General features: G+C 40.5%; 1 protein-coding gene across 1 annotated transcript in view; it reads right to left on the bottom strand.

Annotated features, from left to right (window-relative positions):
* Positions 1–632: 632 nt before the first annotated feature.
* Positions 633–22,482, bottom strand: part of LOC119140916 — a 22,399-nt gene continuing 549 nt past the window's right edge. Inside the window, exons 2-5 of the mRNA XM_037372579.1 lie at positions 7,390–7,963; positions 3,840–3,951; positions 2,672–2,857; positions 633–653 (exon numbers count right to left, since the gene is read on the bottom strand). Of these exons, the coding sequence (XP_037228476.1) occupies positions 633–653; positions 2,672–2,857; positions 3,840–3,951; positions 7,390–7,898 (828 nt within the window). The 5' untranslated portion in view covers positions 7,899–7,963. The remainder of the gene's footprint in view (positions 654–2,671; positions 2,858–3,839; positions 3,952–7,389; positions 7,964–22,482) is intronic.

Below are 22,482 nucleotides of genomic sequence, written 5' to 3'. Positions count from 1 at the left end.
AACTATTTTTCCCCTCAAGGAAAATCACTACAACAAGGCTTTTACCATCAGTCAGATTCTACTGTCCATGCTGTATCACCTTCCTCCAGAGGTCAGACAACACTACTCCTCCTCCATCTGACCACCTCTCCCACAAGCCTCAGGGCTATTTAACTACTTAGCAGGAATGAGCTACAGCTGCACATCATCCATGTCAATCAACCCACTGCCTCTGAGGCAAGGCCACAGCTGCATGTTATCAATGTTAATCAACCCACCGCCTTCAGTCCTCTACAATTCCCCCTTTCTGTTTTTAACCAAAAAGGCCATGTCTATCATCCATTGCAGGGCCCTTGGCAGGATGTGTGGAAAGGCTGTTCAGGCTGAGTTAAGAAGGCACAAAGCTGCGTCTGATTCAGGCTCCACATCAGGGTCACCCAGATGTTCTGACTCCCCTCTCAAGGGGTCTGTGGAACAGCAGATATCTGATGTCCTCTTGTCAATTCTAGGATCCAAAACAGGCTTAACACACCTAGCTGGAAGCCACTGAGACCCTGCATCTGTAGAGACACAAGCATACCCTCATCCCCAGGTAATTAAATCCACGAGCCTGTCCATTTTCCCATTCATAGGTCTCGCATTAAGACCTTTGCTCAGATAGGAGGATCTCCTCCCTGCAAAGACAAGAAATGAGAGATAGTCACAGGACACTCTTTCCCAGCTGGCACAGTCAAATAATCCAATGTATACACAGCTTTCCACAGACAAGCATGCGGAGTCTCAGAACCCATTCCCCCTTTTTGTTTTTCAAGAAGTATGATGAACATGTTCCACAATGGCTTGGCCAGTTGGGAATGCAGAATTCCAGTAACATGTTCCACCCCCCAAGAGGCAAGGAACTTGGCCATGCATGCAGATGAATATGCTGGCCCACTGTCTGTCTTGAGATGCTTCGGAACCCCCAGAGCAGCCCAAGCCTGTTGAAGATGTGAAATGGCATCCAGAGCCTTCTCCCCAGTATGGGCCGATGCCCACACAGCTTTTGAGAAGGTATCAACAGACTTGAACATACTGTAAACGACCAAAAGAGGGCACATGTGTGACATCAGTTTGCCACAGATCCAAGGACTGATATCCGCGTGGATCGACCCCTTGTGGAAACGTCAGTCCGGGACCCAATCGCTGACACTCTGGACAAGCGGCAATAATTGATTATGCATCCGCAAAAGATATTTTAAGTTGACAGACCAGTGCCCGAGCCCCCTGATGAAAAAAATGATGAGACATGAGGGCCTGTCATATCAAATCCAATACTGGAGGAGTCCAAGCATGCTGCGGGCATTTCGGGCGAGCGGGAGTCAGATTCAAATACTCACAGAGTTCAAGATCTGATCCGTTTATTGTACAAACCAGGTAGACTTTTATAAGGCATTCTATAAGCGTGCAATAATGTGATTGGCTATTTTACAAGCATATAATAATATGATTGGTTAACAATTGTTTACTGGGAAGATTTCTGTTTCTGCTTGTTCTGGCATGTAGGCTCCTTTCTGCGGTTTCCCAGCTCCTCTTATCACGTCCCGTTGGCCTTGGTTCTGAGCAAACATCTGCAATTTGCTCCTTTTTCTTCATCCCACTGTTCTGGCCGTAACCTCGTCTTATTTCTTCAGTATTTTTCCACTTGCTTCAGAGTTCAGTATAATCATTCAATACAGCAAGAGCCCCAACACCTCCCCCTTTCTTTTTAAATACAGCATTAATACTGCGTTCCACACAGCTCTGAAAACATTGTAAAAGGCAAGGCACTAAAAGTAACAAAAGAATAACAAACAACAATATAGACAGACCTTGTTTCAATAAATCCCTCAACCACCCTCAATTCTTGTTGAGGTAAATAAATTGATACATTTAAACGGTAAATCAACTGTTGCAAAAAATACGTATTTTTAACAAGTGTAGTATTCCACCAGGTACAGTTATCACTAAAGCCAAAATTCGTGTCATTATACTTCTTATCTAACCAACCCCAATATGATTGATTTATAGCCGTATAGTTTACTTCCAAAGGCTCAAAAGCTAGTTCAAAGCAGAAACGCATTTCTTGTAGGTGACATCTGAAGCATTTTTTTTTCTTTCTTTTTTTTTTCTTTTTTCTTTTTTTTTTCTTTTTTATTTCTTTTTTATTTTTTTTTCTTTCTCTTTTTTTTTTTTCTTTTTTCTTTTTTTTTTTTCCTTTTTTTTTCTTTCTTTTTTTTTTTCTTTTTTCTTTTTTCTTTTTTTTTTTTTTTTGGGGGGGGGGGGTTGTAATCAAGTCCGTATTTTTCCTTGAGAAGCTTAAGCTGTTCCTCTTGTTTCAGGAGAGTTTCCAACTCTGATTTGTCGAATAGGTCCGTATTTCCCAAAAATATCATACGTTTCCTCCGCTGTGATTTTATACGGCAGGTTCCGAATATAAAGGATCCGATTGACCTCTGGGGGCAGCCAGATGTTAGCTCGCTTGGCCGCTTGCATTGCCATGGCGCCGATCGGAGGGGGGGGGGTGGAGGGGGGGGTGCCGCCTTGGAGAGAAACCGCGGCCGGGACGGGGCCTGCCGGGCCGCACGCCGCCGCTCGCCGCTTGTTCCTTTTCAGGACACCAGGGTGGTAATTCATCATCTAATCCCCACGCTATTCGTTCAGCAGTGGTCAGTACTGGATAAGCTTTGGATGTATAATCGGGGAAATTTTCACACGGAGATTGCTCCTCTGGCTCTTCCTCCGACTGAGCGGCAGGATCGCTGGGAGACCGCACTGCAGCCTTAACAGCTGCAGCGACTTGAGCCTCGCCATGTAACTGCGCGACCATACCCCGTACAGCTCGATACGTGCGAGCCAAAGTCTTTACCCCCTTAGTCCCAACTTGCACAGATTCCCATAAGTCCTCTCCTACTTTCTTCCATGTTTCATTATTATATATATCTTGCGTAGAAGCAAGGTAACCACGGCGGCGACTCCAACATAGCAGATCAACTACTGCCTGCCGTGAGACTGGCGTTTCAGTTTTTTTCTGCCAGTTTCATCAAACTGTCTACGATTGCTTTTTCCACCACTGATGCAGTGATTCCCATCCTGCTTAAATTTCCTGACTCACCGGTCAGCCGTGCACGTTCCGCCTTTCTTCGGGCGCCCAGCTCTCTCTCCGCTGGCAGCAGGATCCAGGATCCTCGCCGGCTCCGCAGCTCGTAACACGATCCTTAATGAATCCTCCTGACCTTTTAACCGATCCTGTCGACCCTCATCGGATCACGTCGGGGTCACCAGATGCTGCGGGCATTTCGGGCGAGCGGGAGTCAGATTCAAATACTCACAGAGTTCAAGATCTGATCCGTTATTGTACAAACCAGGTAGACTTTTATAAGGCATTCTATAAGCGTGCAATAATGTGGTTGGCTATTTTACAAGCGTATAATAATATGATTGGTTAACAATTGTTTACTGGGAAGATTTCTGTTTCTGCTTGTTCTGGCATGTAGGCTCCTTTCTGCGGTTTCCCAGCTCCTCTTATCACGTCCCGTTGGCCTTGGTTTTGAGCAAACATCTGCAATTTGCTCCTTTTTCTTCATCCCACTGTTCTGGCCGTAACCTCGTCTTATTTCTTCAGTATTTTTCCACTTGCTTCAGAGTTCAGCATAATCATTCAATACAGCAAGAGCCCCAACACAAGCAGGAGCTGCAAAAGCATCAGCAAGGGCATTCCCTTCACAGACTAATCCTTGCAATCCAGTGTGACTGCAGATGTGCAGAATGTAATATCTATGTGTATGTTGGCTCACCATCACCCATTATGTTTTTAATAAAAAAAATAGTTGTTCTTAATTTACCTCCTTAAGCAGCGTGCGGTCAATGCGTCGCACAACATCCACAACATAAGCAGAGTCTGTAACAATGTTTACAGCATATTGAGAAAACATTTTAAAAGCAACAATGACAGCACTAAGTTCAACCAATTGGGGTGATCCCTGTGTTAAGTGTATCAATTCTTGCCATTGCTTCCCATCATACCAAGTGACCACTGCCTTTCCCGATTTCCCAGAACCATCTGTAAAGACCATAAGGCCTTGCACTGGGCTATCTGCTGCCAGCAGCTTTTGAAGTATTTGTATGTCTGAATAAGTTTGTAACAATTTATGACCGGGAAGATGATAGGATATTTGTCCCTTGAATCCTTCCAGAGCTAACTGAAACAGTAAACTGTTTGCCAAACACCAGCTTACATAATCGTGTTCAATTGGAATTATCAGGTGACTGGGATCTTGGCCCGTGAGCTGAATGCACCATGTACATCATTTGGTGATGATTTTCGATACTAGCTCAATCCGAGTGCTCACTGTCTTCCATGGTTGCACAGATAAAAATAACCACTCTAAGACATGTAGCAGATGCTGCCAGCACTCATTCCATTGGCCCAACAATCCCATGGGATGATAGTTCACAGTGACAACATATAAACTTATTGGAGTTTATACGTCTACACGGTGTAGCCTTTTTTGTTGCAGACCACTGGCCACCCTCTCCAGGGCTAAGGTGGCTTCTTTAGTTAGTGATCGGGGAGGCATCAAATCAGTGTCACCCTTCAATAGATCAAAGGGTGGTGTCAATTGGTCTGTTGTAAGGCCCAAGTATGGCCTTACCCAATTTATGGCCCCTAATAATTTCTGCAAATTATTTAGGGTTCTGACACTTACTCTGAGCTGGACAGACTGTGGCTCAAGCATTTGATCTAGCTCTTTAACTCCCAAGTATTTCCACGGGGCTTGTTGTTGAATCTTTTCTGGTGCTATACATAACCCAAAGGTGGCCAACAACTGCTGCAAAACTGGATACGCTTGCTGAAGTTCAGCCTTATTTGCAGCTGATACAAGAATATCATCCATATAATGACAGCAATACACTTGCTGAAATTGTTCCCGTACAGGTGACAATGCCTTTGCTACATACCATTGACATATAGGAGGACTGTTTTTCATGCCCTGCAGCAACACCATCCATTGGCATCGCTTACAAGGAGCCATATTGTTTCTGCTAGGTATGGAAAAAGCAAATTTACATTTATCAGCTTCATGTAAATGAATACTGAAAAAACCAATCTTTTAAATCAATTACCAAAATGTCCCAGTTTCATGGGATCGCCATCAGGGAAGGCATGCCCAATTGCAGGGCTCCCATTCCCTCCATTACATCATTTACTCTCCTTAAATCTTGTAACAGGCACCATTTGCCTGATTTCTTTTCTTTCACACACAGGGGTATTCCAAGGACTATGGGAAGGTTCTATGTGTCCTTGTGCTAATTGTTCTTTGACAAATTGTTAACAGGGGTATCTGACTTCTAAGTCAAAGGCAGAGTAGGTCTTTGCACACCCTCCATCACAGCGGCCCCTATTAAAAATCCTTCTGGGTACCAATGAGGACTCCCCATTCTCCCAAAACATCCCCCCCCCCCCAAATTCAGAGGGACATCAAGCACATAGGGACATATTGTTGGTGTCTGGCCCTCAGGGTTTCAAACTTGCACCATATACTGACTTTGGACACTGTGTTACACCACCCACTCCCACCAATATGGAACCTGCTGAACAGACAGGCCAAGAGCGAGGCTAGATGCACGCAGATATAATAGTTACATCTGCTCCTGTGTCAATCATTCCAGCCACCCATATTGCAGAAGGAGTCCCTTAGGCAAAGGTGATTTTACAGGTTAGAGTTGGTTGAGCATTTTGTACACTCTGGGTCCAGAAAATTTGTGGTGTTCCTGCTGAACCAAACCCTTCTCTGCCCCAGACTTTGTCATGGGCATAATTAACTTGCGCCCACAAAGGAATTAATTGTGCAATCTGGCTACCTTCAGGAATTGACACGGGGGAGCGGGGGTTGCTGCGGGCATTTCGGGCGAGCGGGAGTCAGATTCAAATACTCACAGAGTTCAAGATCTGATCCGTTTATTGTACAAACCAGGTAGACTTTTATAAGGCATTCTATAAGCGTGCAATAATGTGATTGGCTATTTTACAAGCGTATAATAATATGATTGGTTAACAATTGTTTACTGGGAAGATTTCTGTTTCTGCTTGTTCTGGCATGTAGGCTCCTTTCTGCGGTTTCCCAGCTCCTCTTATCACGTCCCGTTGGCCTTGGTTTTGTGCAAACATCTGCAATTTGCTCCTTTTTCTTCATCCCACTGTTCTGGCCGTAACCTCGTCTTATTTCTTCAGTATTTTTCCACTTGCTTCAGAGTTCAGTATAATCATTCAATACAGCAAGAGCCCCAACACCTCCCCCTTTCTTTTTAAATACAGCATTAATACTGCGTTCCACACAGCTCTGAAAACATTGTAAAAGGCAAGGCACTAAAAGTAACAAAAGAATAACAAACAACAATATAGACAGACCTTGTTTCAATAAATCCCTCAACCACCCTCAATTCTTGTTGAGGTAAATAAATTGATACATTTAAACGGTAAATCAACTGTTGCAAAAAATACGTATTTTTAACAAGTGTAGTATTCCACCAGGTACAGTTATCACTAAAGCCAAAATTCGTGTCATTATACTTCTTATCTAACCAACCCCAATATGATTGATTTATAGCCGTATAGTTTACTTCCAAAGGCTCAAAAGCTAGTTCAAAGCAGAAACGCATTTCTTGTAGGTGACATCTGAAGCACTTTTTTTTTTTTCTTTTTTCTTTTTTTTCTTTCTTTTTTTTTCTTTCTTTTTTTTTTCTTTTTTTTTTCCTTTTTTTCTTTCTTTTTTTTTCTTTCTTTTTTCTTTTTTTTTTTCCTTTTTTTTTCTTTCTTTTTTTTTTCTTTTTTTTTCTTTCTTTTTTTTTTCTTTTTTCTTTTTTCTTTTTTTTTTTTTTCCTTTTTTTCTTTCTTTTTTTTCTTTTTTTCTTTCCTTTTTTTCTTTCTTTTTTTTCTTTTTTCTTTTTTTTCCTTTTTTTTCTTTCTTTTTTTTCTTTCTTTTTTTTTCTTTTTTTTTTTTTCTTTTTTTTTCTTTCTTTTTTTTTTTTTCTTTTTTCTTTTTTCTTTTTTTTTTTTTTCTTTTTTTTTTTTGGGGGGGGGGTTTTGTAATCAAGTCCGTATTTTTCCTTGAGAAGCTTAAGCTGTTCCTCTTGTTTCAGGAGAGTTTCCAACTCTGATTTGTCGAATAGGTCCGTATTTCCCAAAAATATCATACATTTCCTCCGCTGTGATTTTATACGGCAGGTTCCGAATATAAGGGATCCAATTGACCTCTGGGGGCAGCCAGATGTTAGCTCGCTTGGCCGCTTGCATCGCCATGGCGCCGATCGGAGGGGGGGGGTGGAGGGGGGGGTGGAGGGGCGGGGTGCCGCCTCGGAGAGAAACCGCGGCCGGGACGGGGCCTGCCGGGCCGCACGCCGCCGCTCGCCGCTTGTTCCTTTTCAGGACACCAGGGTGGTAATTCATCATCTAATCCCCACGCTATTCGTTCAGCAGTGGTCAGTACTGGATAAGCTTTGGATGTATAATCGGGGGGATTTTCACACGGAGGTTGTCCCTCTGGCTCTTCCTCCGACTGAGCAGTAGGATCGCCGGGAGACCGCACTGCAGCCTTAACAGCTGCAGCGACTTGAGCCTCGCCATGTAACTGCGCGACCATACCCCGTACAGCTCGATACGTGCGAGCCAAAGTCTTTACCCCCTTAGTCCCAACTTGCACAGATTCCCATAAGTCCTCTCCTACTTTCTTCCATGTTTCATTATTATATACATCTTGCGTAGAAGCAAGGTAACCACGGCAGCGACTCCAACATAGCAGATCAACTACTGCCTGCCGTGAGACTGGCGTTTCAGTTTTTTCTGCCAGTTTCATCAAACTGTCTACGATTGCTTTTTCCACCACTGATGCAGTGATTCCCATCCTGCTTAAATTTCCTGACTCACCGGTCAGCCGTGCACGTTCCGCCTTTCTTCGGGCGCCCAGCTCTCTCTCCGCTGGCAGCAGGATCCAGGATCCTCGCCGGCTCCGCAGCTCGTAACACGATCCTTAATGAATCCTCCTGACCTTTTAACCGATCCTGTCGACCCTCATCGGATCACGTCGGGGTCACCAGATGCTGCGGGCATTTCGGGCGAGCGGGAGTCAGATTCAAATACTCACAGAGTTCAAGATCTGATCCGTTTATTGTACAAACCAGGTAGACTTTTATAAGGCATTCTATAAGCGTGCAATAATGTGGTTGGCTATTTTACAAGCGTATAATAATATGATTGGTTAACAATTGTTTACTGGGAAGATTTCTGTTTCTGCTTGTTCTGGCATGTAGGCTCCTTTCTGCGGTTTCCCAGCTCCTCTTATCACGTCCCGTTGGCCTTGGTTTTGTGCCAACATCTGCAATTTGTTCCTCTTTCTTCATTCCACTGTTCTGGTCGCAACCTCGTCTTATTTCTTCAGTATTTTTCCACTTGCTTCAGAGTTCAGTATAATCATTCAATACAGCAAGAGCCCCAACAGGGGGTCCACACCATTGCTTGAATCCATCCCATATTATCAGCATCAATGACTCCTGGTAAGACAAACAAACCTTGTAATGTTACACTAGAACATCCAAGCAACAGTGCACTCTATTGCCAATGCGTCCCACAGCATTCAGTGGGACCTTATGTACTTTATCATCCTCTAGTGTGATGGCGGTTGCTGTGGTAACATCCAATCTGGTGCTCCCTTAAGTTCAGGCTGCGAGTTGGCTGCATAAGCCTGGAATTGTTGTGGAAGATTCATCTGTATCATCATGCGGTTCCTCCCCTTGTTTCCCTGCTTTCTGTTGCCACCTGCACATAACTGCCCTTGAGTGTTAAATTTAGATCTATAGTGTTTTGCAAAATGCCCTGGTTTGTTACATCAACGGCATACCAAACCAGAGCCATCAGCCCTTCCCAGCCTCGATCTCTTTGGACAGTCCTTCTTTAAGTGACCTTCTTGCCCACATGTGTAACAATGGCAGACGACCCTGACTGCATCAGCAAAGGTCTTTGCCAGACGCTCCATTTGGAAGGCAGCGGTTCCTACCTTCCCACATACATACATTAATTCTATTAAAGTGGGATTACAATTCACCATGCCTGCAATCACCTTTCTACAATCCTCATTTGCATTGTCCTTAGCTAATTGAAGTAACAATGCTTCTTTAGCTGCCCCATTCTGTATTTGCTTGTCCAAGAAGTCTCTCAACCTATCCAGGAATGACACATACCCCTCATTGGGGCCTTGATTTATTGTGGTCCATGACTGTTGTGGAGTGCCATGATCCAGAACTTGCAATAAAGCTTGGAGTTAATTCTTTTCCCTGCTGCAGGACTAAAGGATGTAAGCGAGCTTGTAACTGAGGAGTTAACCAGAGCCTCCCCCATGAATTGTGGAATCCCTGCCCCAAAACGTGGATCATCCTGGGGGTATTCTAAATTCATCAATGATTGCTCATTTGCCAAACACCTCCAGTTTGACTCAAACATTAACATTTGCATAGAGGTCAATATAATTTGTGCAATTGTATGGTAATCATGAGCAGTAAGCTCTGCTGTGAAAAGACCACGTAACAATGATTGAGCATAGGGCGAGCCTATTCCGTACTGTGTACAGGTTGATCTTAACTCTTATCACTCCCAAGTTGAAAGATTCCCACTTGGGGGGAGCATTACCATCCTTTCAAAGCACTGGGCAGGCTAACACCCTGCCCCCCAAGGCAGTTGCAACATTGGTATTCCCTTCTGCAAGTGCTTGCTCCTGCATCTTTTTCCAGAATTTGGCAGGATCTGGTCCCAATGCTGTAATTTGGACTGGTTGTTGAACATGACCCAAGGTCTCCTCCGATAAACCTATCACAGGTGGCTGGGGATCACAGTCAGGCAACGGGACAATGACCGGATCCCCCTGCTGCCCCAAAGGGAACCAGCTCTATCCACTTGACCCAACACCACTCTGCTCCTCCTGCCAGCCCCGACTGTGTGAATCAGGCGATGGCAGAGAATCTGATGGCATCGAAGGTACCTTATTAGGCATCACCTCTGCAACCGGGGATGTGGCTGCTTCAATTGCAGCCTTTGTCTCCCTGTCCACTTCTGATCGTTCTAGTAAATCTAAGACCAATCTCCATGTTGTCAATGACACTGTAGCAATTTTGTCCCCTCTCACAGCAGCCCCAAAAAGTAGCATTCCAGCATTTTGCCATGCCTGAACGCTAGAGACATTTTTCAGCTTACCTAGCACATCATTTACTTTGCACCATCCTAGTGAAGTTCTTATTGCCTTCTTGTTATACTTATGCTTCTTTTTTCAAATATGTCTATAAGCCTTGGTAACATAGAACTTTCTTCTTCTGCACCCATATCAACTAGCCCCCATCTACATTGGGTGCCAGAAGCTGCCATTTGAGTTAAGGTGGCCAACAAATATTGCAATACACCTATATCAGTTAGTTGTCAATGGCTCACCTCTCACAGTGTCTGTTATAGGTTGCAGGTTCTCCTGCTTATCTCAGCTATGTTAGGCACCAGTTGTTGCAGCCAGAGTCCAGCTCAGCCTCACACAAGACACCAATGGTTGCAGCTCAAAAAAACTAGTAGGCTGTAACAAGGCTTTTACCATCAGTCAGATTCTACTGTCCAGACACCACCACCCCCAATCCTCAGTGCTATTTAACTATTTAGCAGGAACAAGCTACAGCTGCACATCATCCATGTCAATCAACCCACTGTCGTCCAGGCAAGGCCACAGCTGCATATTATCAATGCTAATCAACCTACTGCCTTCATTCCTCTACACTAAGTCAAGAAGTTTTCAGTGTCTTGGGCCTTGCCAGTCAGAGGGCTAGAGGGGCACAAGAAATTGGGAGGGGACACAGCCAGGACAGCTGACCTGAACCAGCCAAAGAGGTATTCCATACCATAGGATGTCATGCTTGGTATATAAACTTGGAGGGTATTCTGGGGCCTGGGGATTGTTGTTCAGGGACTGGCTGGGCATTGGTCAGTGAGCAGTTGTACTGTGTATCAGTTGTTTTCCTTTCTCCTTTTTCCTTTGGATTTTAACCTTTTCCCCACCTTTCTATTATAACTGTTGTTGTTATTATTATTGTTGTTGCTTTAATTGTTGTTCTTTCCTTTTTATTCTGTTTAAATTATTAAATTGTTCTTATCTCAACCCTTGAGTTTTACATTCCTTTCCGATTCTCCTCCCCACCCCTCTGGGTGAGGGGGAGTGAGCAAGCGGCTGTGTGGTGCTTGGTTGCCACCTGGGGTTAAACCATGACAGGAAGCTGGTTTGCTAAGTATTCCCAAAGCATCATCAACTTAACCCAACAGTCTTGCAGCCCACAAAATGAAGTGAAAGTTGCCACTTTATTTTAAACCAATAATTGTGGGACTAGAGCTCCCTTCTTTTTAGTAAACTATTTGAGAATAACTTTTATCCAGATTGGGGGTCTTCTTACGTTCCTTTCTCTGCTGAAAGTTCAAATTATCATCACTTAGATGGGTGCCTTTAGCACAACGCTCCACCTGACCTCACAAACTGAATATGTTAACCAGAAAGTAATGAAAACAATTATATTTCACCACCCCTCCAAATTAACAGCTCTTTTAATGTGCATACATAGACACACACCTGAACAAAATGCACTTAAACAATCCCTTCCCACTCTAAAATATGATGATCAAATAAGTCAACAACAGGACACCCAACCTGTGTCTCTATTCTAACTGAAAAACACATATCTGCAGAAGCAACTGATCAACATACAACTGTTTTGTTTGTGTAGAGGTGACCAATTATAGTGTGTTGAGAAAGGGATAGAAAATGAGAGAAACTCAGAGATAATTTATTTGTTTTATTATCCCTCTTTTTGCATGTAAATTTGCTGAAACCAAATAAGAAGGTACTCCATGCGGTTCCCAGGCTGTTATCTGTGTAATTTCTATAGCTGCCACATCCTGATACTTATTGTCTAAGGTACAATGAAAGGTTGGTCTCAGCTAAGGCTTACCGATTTTTTCAGGACTACTTTATCTCTAATTTTAGTGAATCAACTGACAGTTTCCAGTAAGAGACTTATGTTGGAATAGAAAACTTTCTTTATTAACCTTGTACTTCAGACATTAGCTTAATACTATCATATCTGGAAAATGCAGTACGCTAGGAGGAAATGTGATGTATTAAATCAAAATCTTTCCGCATTTAAATCTGTGAATGCTAAGAAACCTATGGTAGAATTTGTCCCTGTTATTTATTAAGATGTTAGAGGAAGATAAATATTCTTTTGGAGCCTATCCCTAGCTACGAATCTCTTCCTTTATTGCACTGATTTGCTTTTCCAGAATTAATTTGCTTTAATATTTCAAGATGCTTTTCTAAATCTTAAAACCCTACAACCTTTGTCAAAGCAATGATAATGTAATGTCTAAATTCCACCACATACATATCATTTGCATCTCAAGCGTATCAATCTAACATATCAATATCATAGCAAACACAAACGTGCTGAGAGAATGCATGGATTAATAAATATAAACAGGCAATTACATTGCTAATCCACTGGATCATAAAACATTTTTAATCAAAGTATTTGGCATGAGAATGAAAAATACTGAAGAACCTGAAGCATCTTTTAAGTAAAGATAAAAATTACAGTACGATCCTGTTGGGGTCTGCAGCGGGTCTGCAGACAAGTTAGTTGACTTCAAAGACTTAGCCGTGTACCTTTAAGACAGCCACAAATTGTCAGGTATGTAAACAGGATGTGAAGAACCCGAACTTAGAACCGCAGCATACGGGCACCTACAGCAACAGCAAATAGCAAGCAAGAAGAAGGACACAAAAACCTATCAGGGTCTAACACCTGCACTGTCTAAGATATAAATAGTTTGTATAAACAATAAAGGCCATTTTGTCAAACCCAGCCACGCAGACATAGTGTTTCTTTTCAGTCCACCTCGACTTGCGTCACCACACGATCCAACTTAATACTTTTAAAAAGTGATATTCCTAAGAATTCAGGCTTGACACTGTTGAATCCCTTTCCAGTATTATGAAGAACTCCAGGAGGAAATACAAAGTTTGATGTTTCCTGGTAAGTTCACCATTCAGTACTATTTACAATCAATGGATGAACCTAACTAAAGCACTGAAATAGCACAAATATATTACCATGAACAACAATTGTATCCTCCCATAAACATGTTTTGTCTTTTGAAAAGCTTCTGCTATATAATAATATTGCCTCTTACTTTTAATCTCATATTGCAGTTGCAAGAAAAGACCTAGTCCTGCTCTGACATGTTACAGCGTTGTCATGGATGCACAAGTATCATACATTACTTCCACCAGTAAATAAACAAGATTCTTAAAGAGTGCTTGGTAGGATTTACTAGCCCTGTAGTATTGTTAGCTGCATAGAGCTTTAAATAAACAAATTGATTTGTAGTTTTAGAATAATATCCAGAGTTATATGGGAGCACACATACATGATATATCTACCTTTTAAAAATGAAAAGGTAAATGTGATAATGTGTAATTACTGTCATAACTTTTTAATTCAATTTATCTTTACCTCTTATTTTTTAGAAAATATTTGTACATTATATGAAGGATCATTTTCTAATATAGTAGACAATTTGAGATAGTTACCTACTAATTGCTTAAACAAATGTTTTATATCTTTGCATATGAACAGTAAATTGATTGTTGATTTTATGGGAAAAATACTTGACAACACATCAGTCAATGGTATTTTAGTTGTCTTTTCTAAAACAAAGTCCTCTCCCTTCACAGCTATAAAGATGAAATTCAAGCAGTTTGCTATCATATATGTCAACAGCTACAACAGGCTTGACTTAAATCTAACAAATCAGTATCTTATGTTGATGAAGGGATATATAGTAAATACTCTAAGCTTAAGTTTCAAGAAGGAAAAGCAGAGATTGTTAAGTACTATGTTTAATTCAGTATATTAAGCTTAGCAATAGTAAGTCTTATTCTTGGCTAGAGACTCCAATTTATCAGAGAAATGAAAACAAAAATATCAAGTTAAATTGGGTAAAATCTCAGGTTTAAAAGCTTTAAAAATAAAACTTTTATATTTTTGAAACAAAACACTGAAAAATAACATAATTTGTGGTTTATACAGAATTTATGAAAGTATATGCATCTTTCTTTTCTTGTTCAAAAAGCCTGTATTGTATGATGATGTATTCAGGCACACATACAGTATGTATATGACTGGGATGTTCTGTTGGGTTTAATTGTTGGCATCTTTGTTGATTAGCCTGAGTAAACCTAATTTAAGACCAGACAGAGCAAATAATTTACTATGAATAATTTATTTGATAAATTTAGTCATATTTTCATCTCTTGTCATCTTTATGAGCAGATTGCAAGTAGCTTTTTTCCCTACTGTATGACTTCATTATTGATATTCAAAATCTGCATTGTACTCATCAGTTGTGATTGGCTGGAGAAGTCATACGTTGTTGTACCTGTTATTTTATCTTTGGAGCTAAGGCTGCAAAGTTTTGAGTGATCATTCTGGTTTCTGTCCAACATAGTGTCTGTCTTCAAAGGTGACTGATGGGGACCGTCCCTTGAGGATCTGGGCTAATGCGCCTTACTTTCAAGCATGTATGTTCCTGCTGAGCTCAAGAGCATCCATCATCTCCAAAGAATGAACCAAGAACACTAAAATTTTCTATCAGACAGACTTCTTTCCAGGGTATATTTGCTTTCCACAAATATTTTGCCATTGACAATCAACTGCTAAAATATTTACCAAAAGTGAATACAGGAAGAGCATGAACTCAGCAAAAGCAGATTAATTTAGTGAATGAATGTTTATGATTTTGGGTGTTTGTTTTTATTGTTTGCCCCTTGCTACTTAAGATACTGCATAAAAAAGTCATATGGATTGCTTTTAAAAGATATTTGCACAGCTGTGTGAGCTCCTTGGGGCAAAAACATCTCTGTTTAGAAAGTGCATAGCACATGGGGTGCTCAAGGAATAAATAATAATAATTAGTGCAATCCAGACATCATTATCTCATTAGTAATTCTTGAATGTAAAAAAATCACATTGCAGTTATATCTATAAGGATTGTCAGTGCAAATAAAAGCTACAGGATCAAACCCAAAAGTTGTAGGTCATGTGGGGCTGAAAAATATAAATATCTTATGAGTCTCTAATTTGTATGCAATCTCATAAACCCAAAATATTTGGTGAAAGCAGCTGTGGCATGCTTGCAGAAAACCAGCAGCAAATATTGAATTATTAATTTATTTCCAAATTAAAGCTGAAATTGTGATTTCTTTTTTTTAAAGGGAAAGAAAATAACAGTGAAGAAAAAGAACACTGTGGTTCCTAAGAGAGAATAGGGCATCAAGATATCCTTCAGAAATTAATCTTGCTAGATTATGCTCTGCAGGTAAATATGGGTAAGATTTCTGTCTTTTGTGAAATAATGTTGTCAGTTAACAGGCACAATTTTTCCTTCCTTAGACAGTAAATACATTTGAAAAGCTGTGCTTTAAACTGTGAGTTCAGTGCTGAGAGAGTTAATTTAAATTTGATAACAAATGGCTCTGCTTTTGAAATGAATGTAACCTGGCAACTTCAACTGAGACCCCTTCATAGGGTCTCAATTATATATGCAGCTTCTTTGAGAAATAGCTTCACACATCTGACCCAAGGCCCACTATGTTGTTGTCATGAAATAAAACTATGTAGGCAATGTTTCATTTCTGTATAATCTTCACATTGGAAAACTTAACCCCCTCCCCCAACCCCGGACACACATGCAAATACATTCAAAATCTTATTCTGAACCTGTTTCTTATATTGTCTCTATTGCTACTGGCTGAATAAAATATAATACATATAATCTTTGTTTCCAGTATTTAACCTGTATGCTTATTTTTAAAGAATTTCAGGTCACACTCCCAGGCTACCCCAATCAAAGCAGTAGTGTGAAACCAGAGACACACAAGGGGTTAAACACCCATAACATTTCTTTTTTTCTTTTTTTCAAAATGGCTGCTTTGTCTGTGTGCATACACCAATAGCAAATGTCCTTCTGTTATTGTACAGCCAATTTGATGTGTGCAGTATTCATATGCTCATAGTGGTACAGTTTCTTACTTTTTAAACAGATAAATTGTAAAAACTGTTACAAACAGTGAATCACAAGAATAAACAGCTTTTATTTCATAAGCGATAAATTACTTCCCATTCAAATAACATGCAACGCATGCTACTGACTATTATTGTTTCTATTCATTGCCTTCTGGTTTTCTTTTTAAGAACAGTTAGAAAATATTTAGCAGATACAGCCAGAGTTGATATGAGTGACTGAATTTCTTTAATTTGCTTTTGCAGTTTCATGATGTGAAGTTAATTTTTACTCAGTTTTCATAGGCAATGAAAGCTTTGTAATGGGTACAGACATTGTTCTCCTATATAGACTGGTCATATTTTTAAAGTGTGATCTGAGGACTGGGATATTTCCTCTTTCATGTTAACAAAATATGACATGGTATACATTCCCAGAATCACATTATTTAAGAATGTTACTGGCAAAGGATTTCTTAAATAAAACATAAAGCAGAAGCAACACAAAATAATAGCCAAGATCTTTTGTTGTTGTTGGAAAATCAACATTTATTCAAATTCTGAAAAGACTAGAAATTATAAATGATCGTTTGTATTTTTATCTGAAGTAAAATAGGAGTGTTTTTGTAGCCCATATTTTATAAATTAAAAAAGACAAAGGTGCTTAAATAATCAGTATGAATAGATATTTGGCACTAATAAAACAAACTTGATTATTAACCAAAGACAGAGTTTTTTACAATGTAAAAATGGGTATGCTTTTCCACTTATTAAAACTGTGTGGGGTTATGTAATGTAGTCAAGTATTATATGTGTTCTCCAGTCAGACATAAAAATGCATGTATATAACTGCATTGTTTCAATTCATAATGTAAAGAATCTAGAGTTAAACCTATAATTCTGTTACAGATTTGCTAAAATAATTTTAATAGAAATATAGAGGAATAAGAAATATATTCTAATGAAACTAGTAGTTGCACAACAAAAGCTGCTATGAAATCCTCTGTACAGCCCTGTACCAAGGCTAAGACTTATATTTACTCAAAGAATGTAGGTATAGTATTAGGTCATGTAACCATAGTTTGAAAGAAATAATTAATGAAATAACTGATGAAAGAAGGAGTCTGTTTCTCTTTCTTTAACTTTCTCTAACAAGGGGCCTGTTTATAAGTTATCTAGAGGGAGCGACTAAAAGAAACAAGCAGAAGACACAGATGGTCGACAAGGACATAAATTAGCTCAGACCGATAAGAACACTGCAAACTTGCAAGACCATCACATTCAGACAAAAGGTGAAAAGTACACCATGAGGAAGACCTACGGCCCTCCTCCCAAAGACCCCTGCCCACAATTTTGGAAGAATTTGCACAAGCGAAGGACTGATAAGCTAATTAACATATGAAGCAAGAGTATGTTAATGATTTTTGGAAAATACTATGCTTATGCATGAATACTTAATGAATATGTATGAATAAGTTTATATGAGGTGTATGATTTTGAAGCTTGGTGTGTGTGATCGTGAGATACTCACTCACGCACCCAGCCGTCAATAAAGAAGTGTCTGCTTATCTACATCACATTGGTGTCGATAAGTTTTTCATTCTGAGATTTCGGTAACAATTCCAGATACATATTGTTAATTTAATTAACCACTGGCAGCTATCTCTGCCACTCCACTGAAGTCAGTTGGGCCTCCACTTAAAGTCATTGCATCAATCCCTAGTCTAGGGGTCAGTTACAAATAAATATCATACCTGGAAATTGTGTATGTTAGAACTTTTCCTTGCCTTTGTAGAGGTAGAAGTTAAAACTTGAATACTAGCTAAATGAAAGCAAAGTCAGGTAATTACATACAGTAGCAAGTTAAGCAGTGCAAAATGTAAGGCCCTCACTGTAACATTAGCTGTTCTATAATGTGCTGTCCTGTATTTATGATGTATATTTAACCAAAAGAACAACTCTACATTGAATAATTTCTTTGAATTACATAACAGCATAAAATCCTACTGATACATAACACATTCAAGCAACTGTTTCCTGGAGGCTGGGGCAGCAAAGCTTGACGTAAAAAATACATGAGCTTTCTTATTATAACTTGCCTCATTAAGGTTGCATTAATCCTGGGGATCTGTTATTTAACGAGGGAATTTACAGGTTAGGGAAGGAGTTGATTCAGGTGATGCTTGAAAAGGAGTGTATGTCATATTTTAAGTAAAATTGTTAATCTGAGGTCATGAAAATTGAAAAAGCAACAAGAGAAGTGGGGACCAAAGCCTTTGCTGGTTGGCTGGCACACCAAGGTCAACCCACCACATTCTACCAGCTTCAATGTCACATAGCTGTGGGTCTCACCCTGGGAGGAAGCAGACAGACTCTGCAATGTGTAATTAATAGTTTTGACATGAAAAAGTCTATAATCAAAGTCTAATCTAAGTTAGCATTCCATTACAGTTATTGTAGAGCTTCACACCTTTTGTGGTGTTTGACAATCTCAGTATAGCAAATAGATTCAACACCTGGAAAGGTGATGGAACAGCTCATCCTGGAGGTCATCTTTAAGCATGTGGAGGAAAAGGTTATCAGGAGTAGTCAACATGGATTCACCAAGGGGAAATCATACCTGACTGTGGTGGGTTGACCTTGGCTGGATGCCAGGTGCCCACCAAGCTGCTCTATCATTCCCTCCTCAGCAGAACAGGGAGGAGAGAATAAAATAAAAAAACCAAACTTGTGGGTCAAGATAAAGGCAGTTTAATGAAGCAATAGCAAAAGTCATGGATGCAGAAGCGAAAGAAAACAAAAGATGTTATTCTCTACTTCCCATAGCAGGTGATGTTCAGCCACTTCCCAGGAAGTAGGGCTTCAGTATATGTAGCAGTTGCTCCAGAAGACAAATGTTGTAAATAACAAATGCCCACCTTCCTCCTCCTTTCTCTTAGCTTTCTATCTGGCAGAGGTCATATGGTATGGAATATCCCTTTGGTCACTTTGGGCCAGGTCCTGGCTATGTGCCCTCCCAAGATCTTGCCCACCCCCAGCCTACTTGAGGGTGGGGGAAGGAGGTTGGAGAGACAGCCTTGATGCTGTGGGAGCACTGCTCAGCAGTAGCCAAAACACTGGTGTGTTATCATCACATTTCTAGCTACCAAGCACAGCACTATGAGGGCTGCTATGGGGCTCAGCCAGACCCAATACACTGACCAACCTCATAGCCTTCTATGATGGAATGATTGGCTGGCTAGATGAGGGGAGAGCAGTGGATGTTGTCTACCTTGACCTCAGCAAGGCTTTTGACACTGTCTCCCTTAACATCCTCATAGGTAAGCTCAGGAAGTGTGTGTTAGATGAGTGGACAACGAGGTAGACTGAGAACTTTCTGAATGGCAGAACTGGGAGGAGTGGCTGATGCACCCGAAGGCTGCACTGCCATTCAGCGAGACCTGGACAGGCTAGAGAGCTGGACGGAGAGGGATCTGATGAAGTTCAACAAAGGCAAATGTAAGGTCCTGCACCTAGGGAGGAATAACCCCATGCACCAGTACAGGCTAGGGGTTGACCTGCCTGCTGGAAGGCAGCTCTGCGGAAAAGGACCTGGGAGTCCTGGTGGACAGCAAGTTGTCCATGGGCCAGCAGTGTGCCCTTGTGGCCAAGAAGGCCAATGGGATACTGGGACACATCAGGAGGAGCATGGCCAGCAGGTCGAGGGAGGTGATCCCCCCCCCTCTGCTCTGCCCTGGTGAGGCCGCATCTGGAGTACTGTGTCCAGTTCTGGGCTCCCCACTTCAAGAGGGACAGGGGACTACTGAAGAGTGTCCAGTGGAGGGCTACAAAGAGGATTAGGGGACTGAAACATCTCCCTTATGAGGAAAGGCTGAGAGAGCTGGGCCTGTTTAGCCTGGAGAAGAAGACTGAGAGGGGATCTTATCAATGCATATAAATATCTTAAGGCGAGTACAAGAGGATGGGGCCAGACTCTTTTCAGTGGTGACCAGCGACAAGACAAGGGGCAACAGGCACAAACTGAAACACAGGAAGTTCCTTCTGAATACAAGGAAGAACTTTGCTTTGAGGGTGACAGAGCACACCCTTTTTTACCTACAGAGAAGTAAGGTCTGCTCAAGTGCTCCATGTCTTGTTCTACAAGAAACATAGGAAGAGCAAAGAGACAGGAAATCAGATTGCTGTTCAATTGGCACCAATGCTTCATTTCTGCATTCCCTGTTCTACCTAGAGCTTGTATTGCAGTTCAGCTATAACTGCCCTTCCTTGCTCATTACGCTTTCTTAATGCTAGCTAACATGTATTTAGTCCTATTCAAGTTTGCAACAGAATGCTTTCAAGAACACTACACAAAAATGTTTTTCTTAAGAGTCAGTTTCTCAGAGCACTGCTGTAAAGTTTTTGTACTTATAATTACTATCCAGACAAGCTACCAGACTGCTATCCAGTAACAAGCTACCCTGTACTGATTTTATTTCCATTCTGTAGAATTCATATTCCCAGACTATTTGAAGACTAAATGCAGCTTCACTTCCCTGGTTACAGTTAGATATCTGTCTGCAGTCACAGCTAGCTTAAGGAATTTTCCTTCTAGTGAAAGTCATTTAGAGTTCTGGAAAACTTGAAGAAAGGGGAGGCAGGGGGATGACAACACAACACCCACAAACCAACCAAACCACAACAACAGGGGCAAGACATACTAAGGTACCCCATAAGCAAACACCTTTCACAATAATTATTTTAATAATGAAAATAGCCTGGACAGAAAAAGGGCTCAATTATTTAATATTGGAAGCCTTCACCCTTCATTTAGAAAACAGAATTTCTTGATAGCAAATGGCAAGCATACAAATAGGTTTTCTGAGATCTGTCTGAATTAGGCTACAGGGTCAATGACTGATACAAGCCTAGAGGAAACAAAGTTTAACATTTAAAAACTTTTTTAAAGCTTTAAAATGTGCTCAGCAGCACATTTAAGATGAACAAACTCTCACTTCACAGGCAACTATCATGTTTTAAGTAATTTGCATCTTTCTGATATTTAGTTTAATAAAGTTGTCTGGATGCTTTTTTGATATTTAGTTGGTTTAGTCTTATGAGAATTGCTACAGCTTTTGAATAACTTTGATATACTGGTATTTACAAGTGGTCATAGTTTGATACGCAGTATTATTCCTACATTATTTTTAGCTATGTGGCTTGTTTCAAGTAGTAAAAACTTCATAATATAAAGTCTCGGAGTTGTTCCTGATAAGTTAACATTTGTTGGAGATCTTATTTATAACTCTCTAAAAGTTCAGAAGACTAGCTTTGTTCACACTGTTTTATTTTGTTCATGTTCCTCTACTCAGCTGACAAGGCTTGTTTGGGATTGGCTGTTTGTTTTCTTTTTTTTTTTTTCTAATATAAGTAATCAGGAATATTTTGCCACTTACTAGAAGAAACCTAAAATTTTGTTTGCTAACTAGACAATATCATCTTTACTGGAAGCAGAAATCCAACAACAACAACAAAGCTTACAAATTATTCACAAGATTCAAAGTTTACTGACTTTCTAGAATATTTCTAGGTAACATGGAAGCTTGACATTAAAAAAATAAACCTTAACAACTTTTGTGTCTTTAATTCTACTGCTCATAGGTTTCTTAGAGATTTGCACCTAATATCACCTAAACACTTCTCTCTCCCCCTTCTTCCCACCCCATTACTCACTATGCTACATGCAAGCTTAATGGCCAGCACATGCTGAATGATCAGCTGGCCATTATGTTGTTCTTGGATTTCTTCACTTGGGGCAATAATTTAGATCTATCCCCTCTACCCCAACTGGCTGTTTTCATAAAGCCCACAGAACTCAGTTTACTTTATGACCTCTGACTGATGGAATTAACTAACAGGTTTAAACGGCTGTGATCAGAAAGTGAAGACAGACAGAGATGGGTAGACTGACAGCATGATCACAACCGCTTCTATTTGTAAGTTTGCCTTGCCTTCTTAAATCTGCAGCATTCATCATATTCCCAGTTTTAGAAATATTAACTTCCTAGTGCAGCAGACACTTGTTGAACTTAGCGGTGTTCTAGAATACAAATTTAATTCCACCCCTAGAAGTCCACGGTTATCCTCATCTTGCAGCAGGGAAGTTCTAACCAAGCTTTTCCAACCAAGTGAACTCTCTACATATCCTAGAACACCAGCAAGTGACGTTAAGGAGTGGATGATGATGATGATGATTATTATATTAAGAAAACAGCTGGGAAAACTGTACTTTCACTTTGGAAAACAAACATGAAGTTAATGCTTTCCATTATACTGCTTTGACAACTCAACAAATAGGAAGCCTCACTAGAATTA

This window comes from Falco rusticolus, chromosome W (genome assembly GCF_015220075.1).
Source record: "Falco rusticolus isolate bFalRus1 chromosome W, bFalRus1.pri, whole genome shotgun sequence".
Taxonomy (NCBI): domain Eukaryota; kingdom Metazoa; phylum Chordata; class Aves; order Falconiformes; family Falconidae; genus Falco; species Falco rusticolus.
The sequence above is the reverse complement of the archived record's forward strand: the minus strand, read 5'-3'. Positions and strand labels throughout refer to the sequence as shown.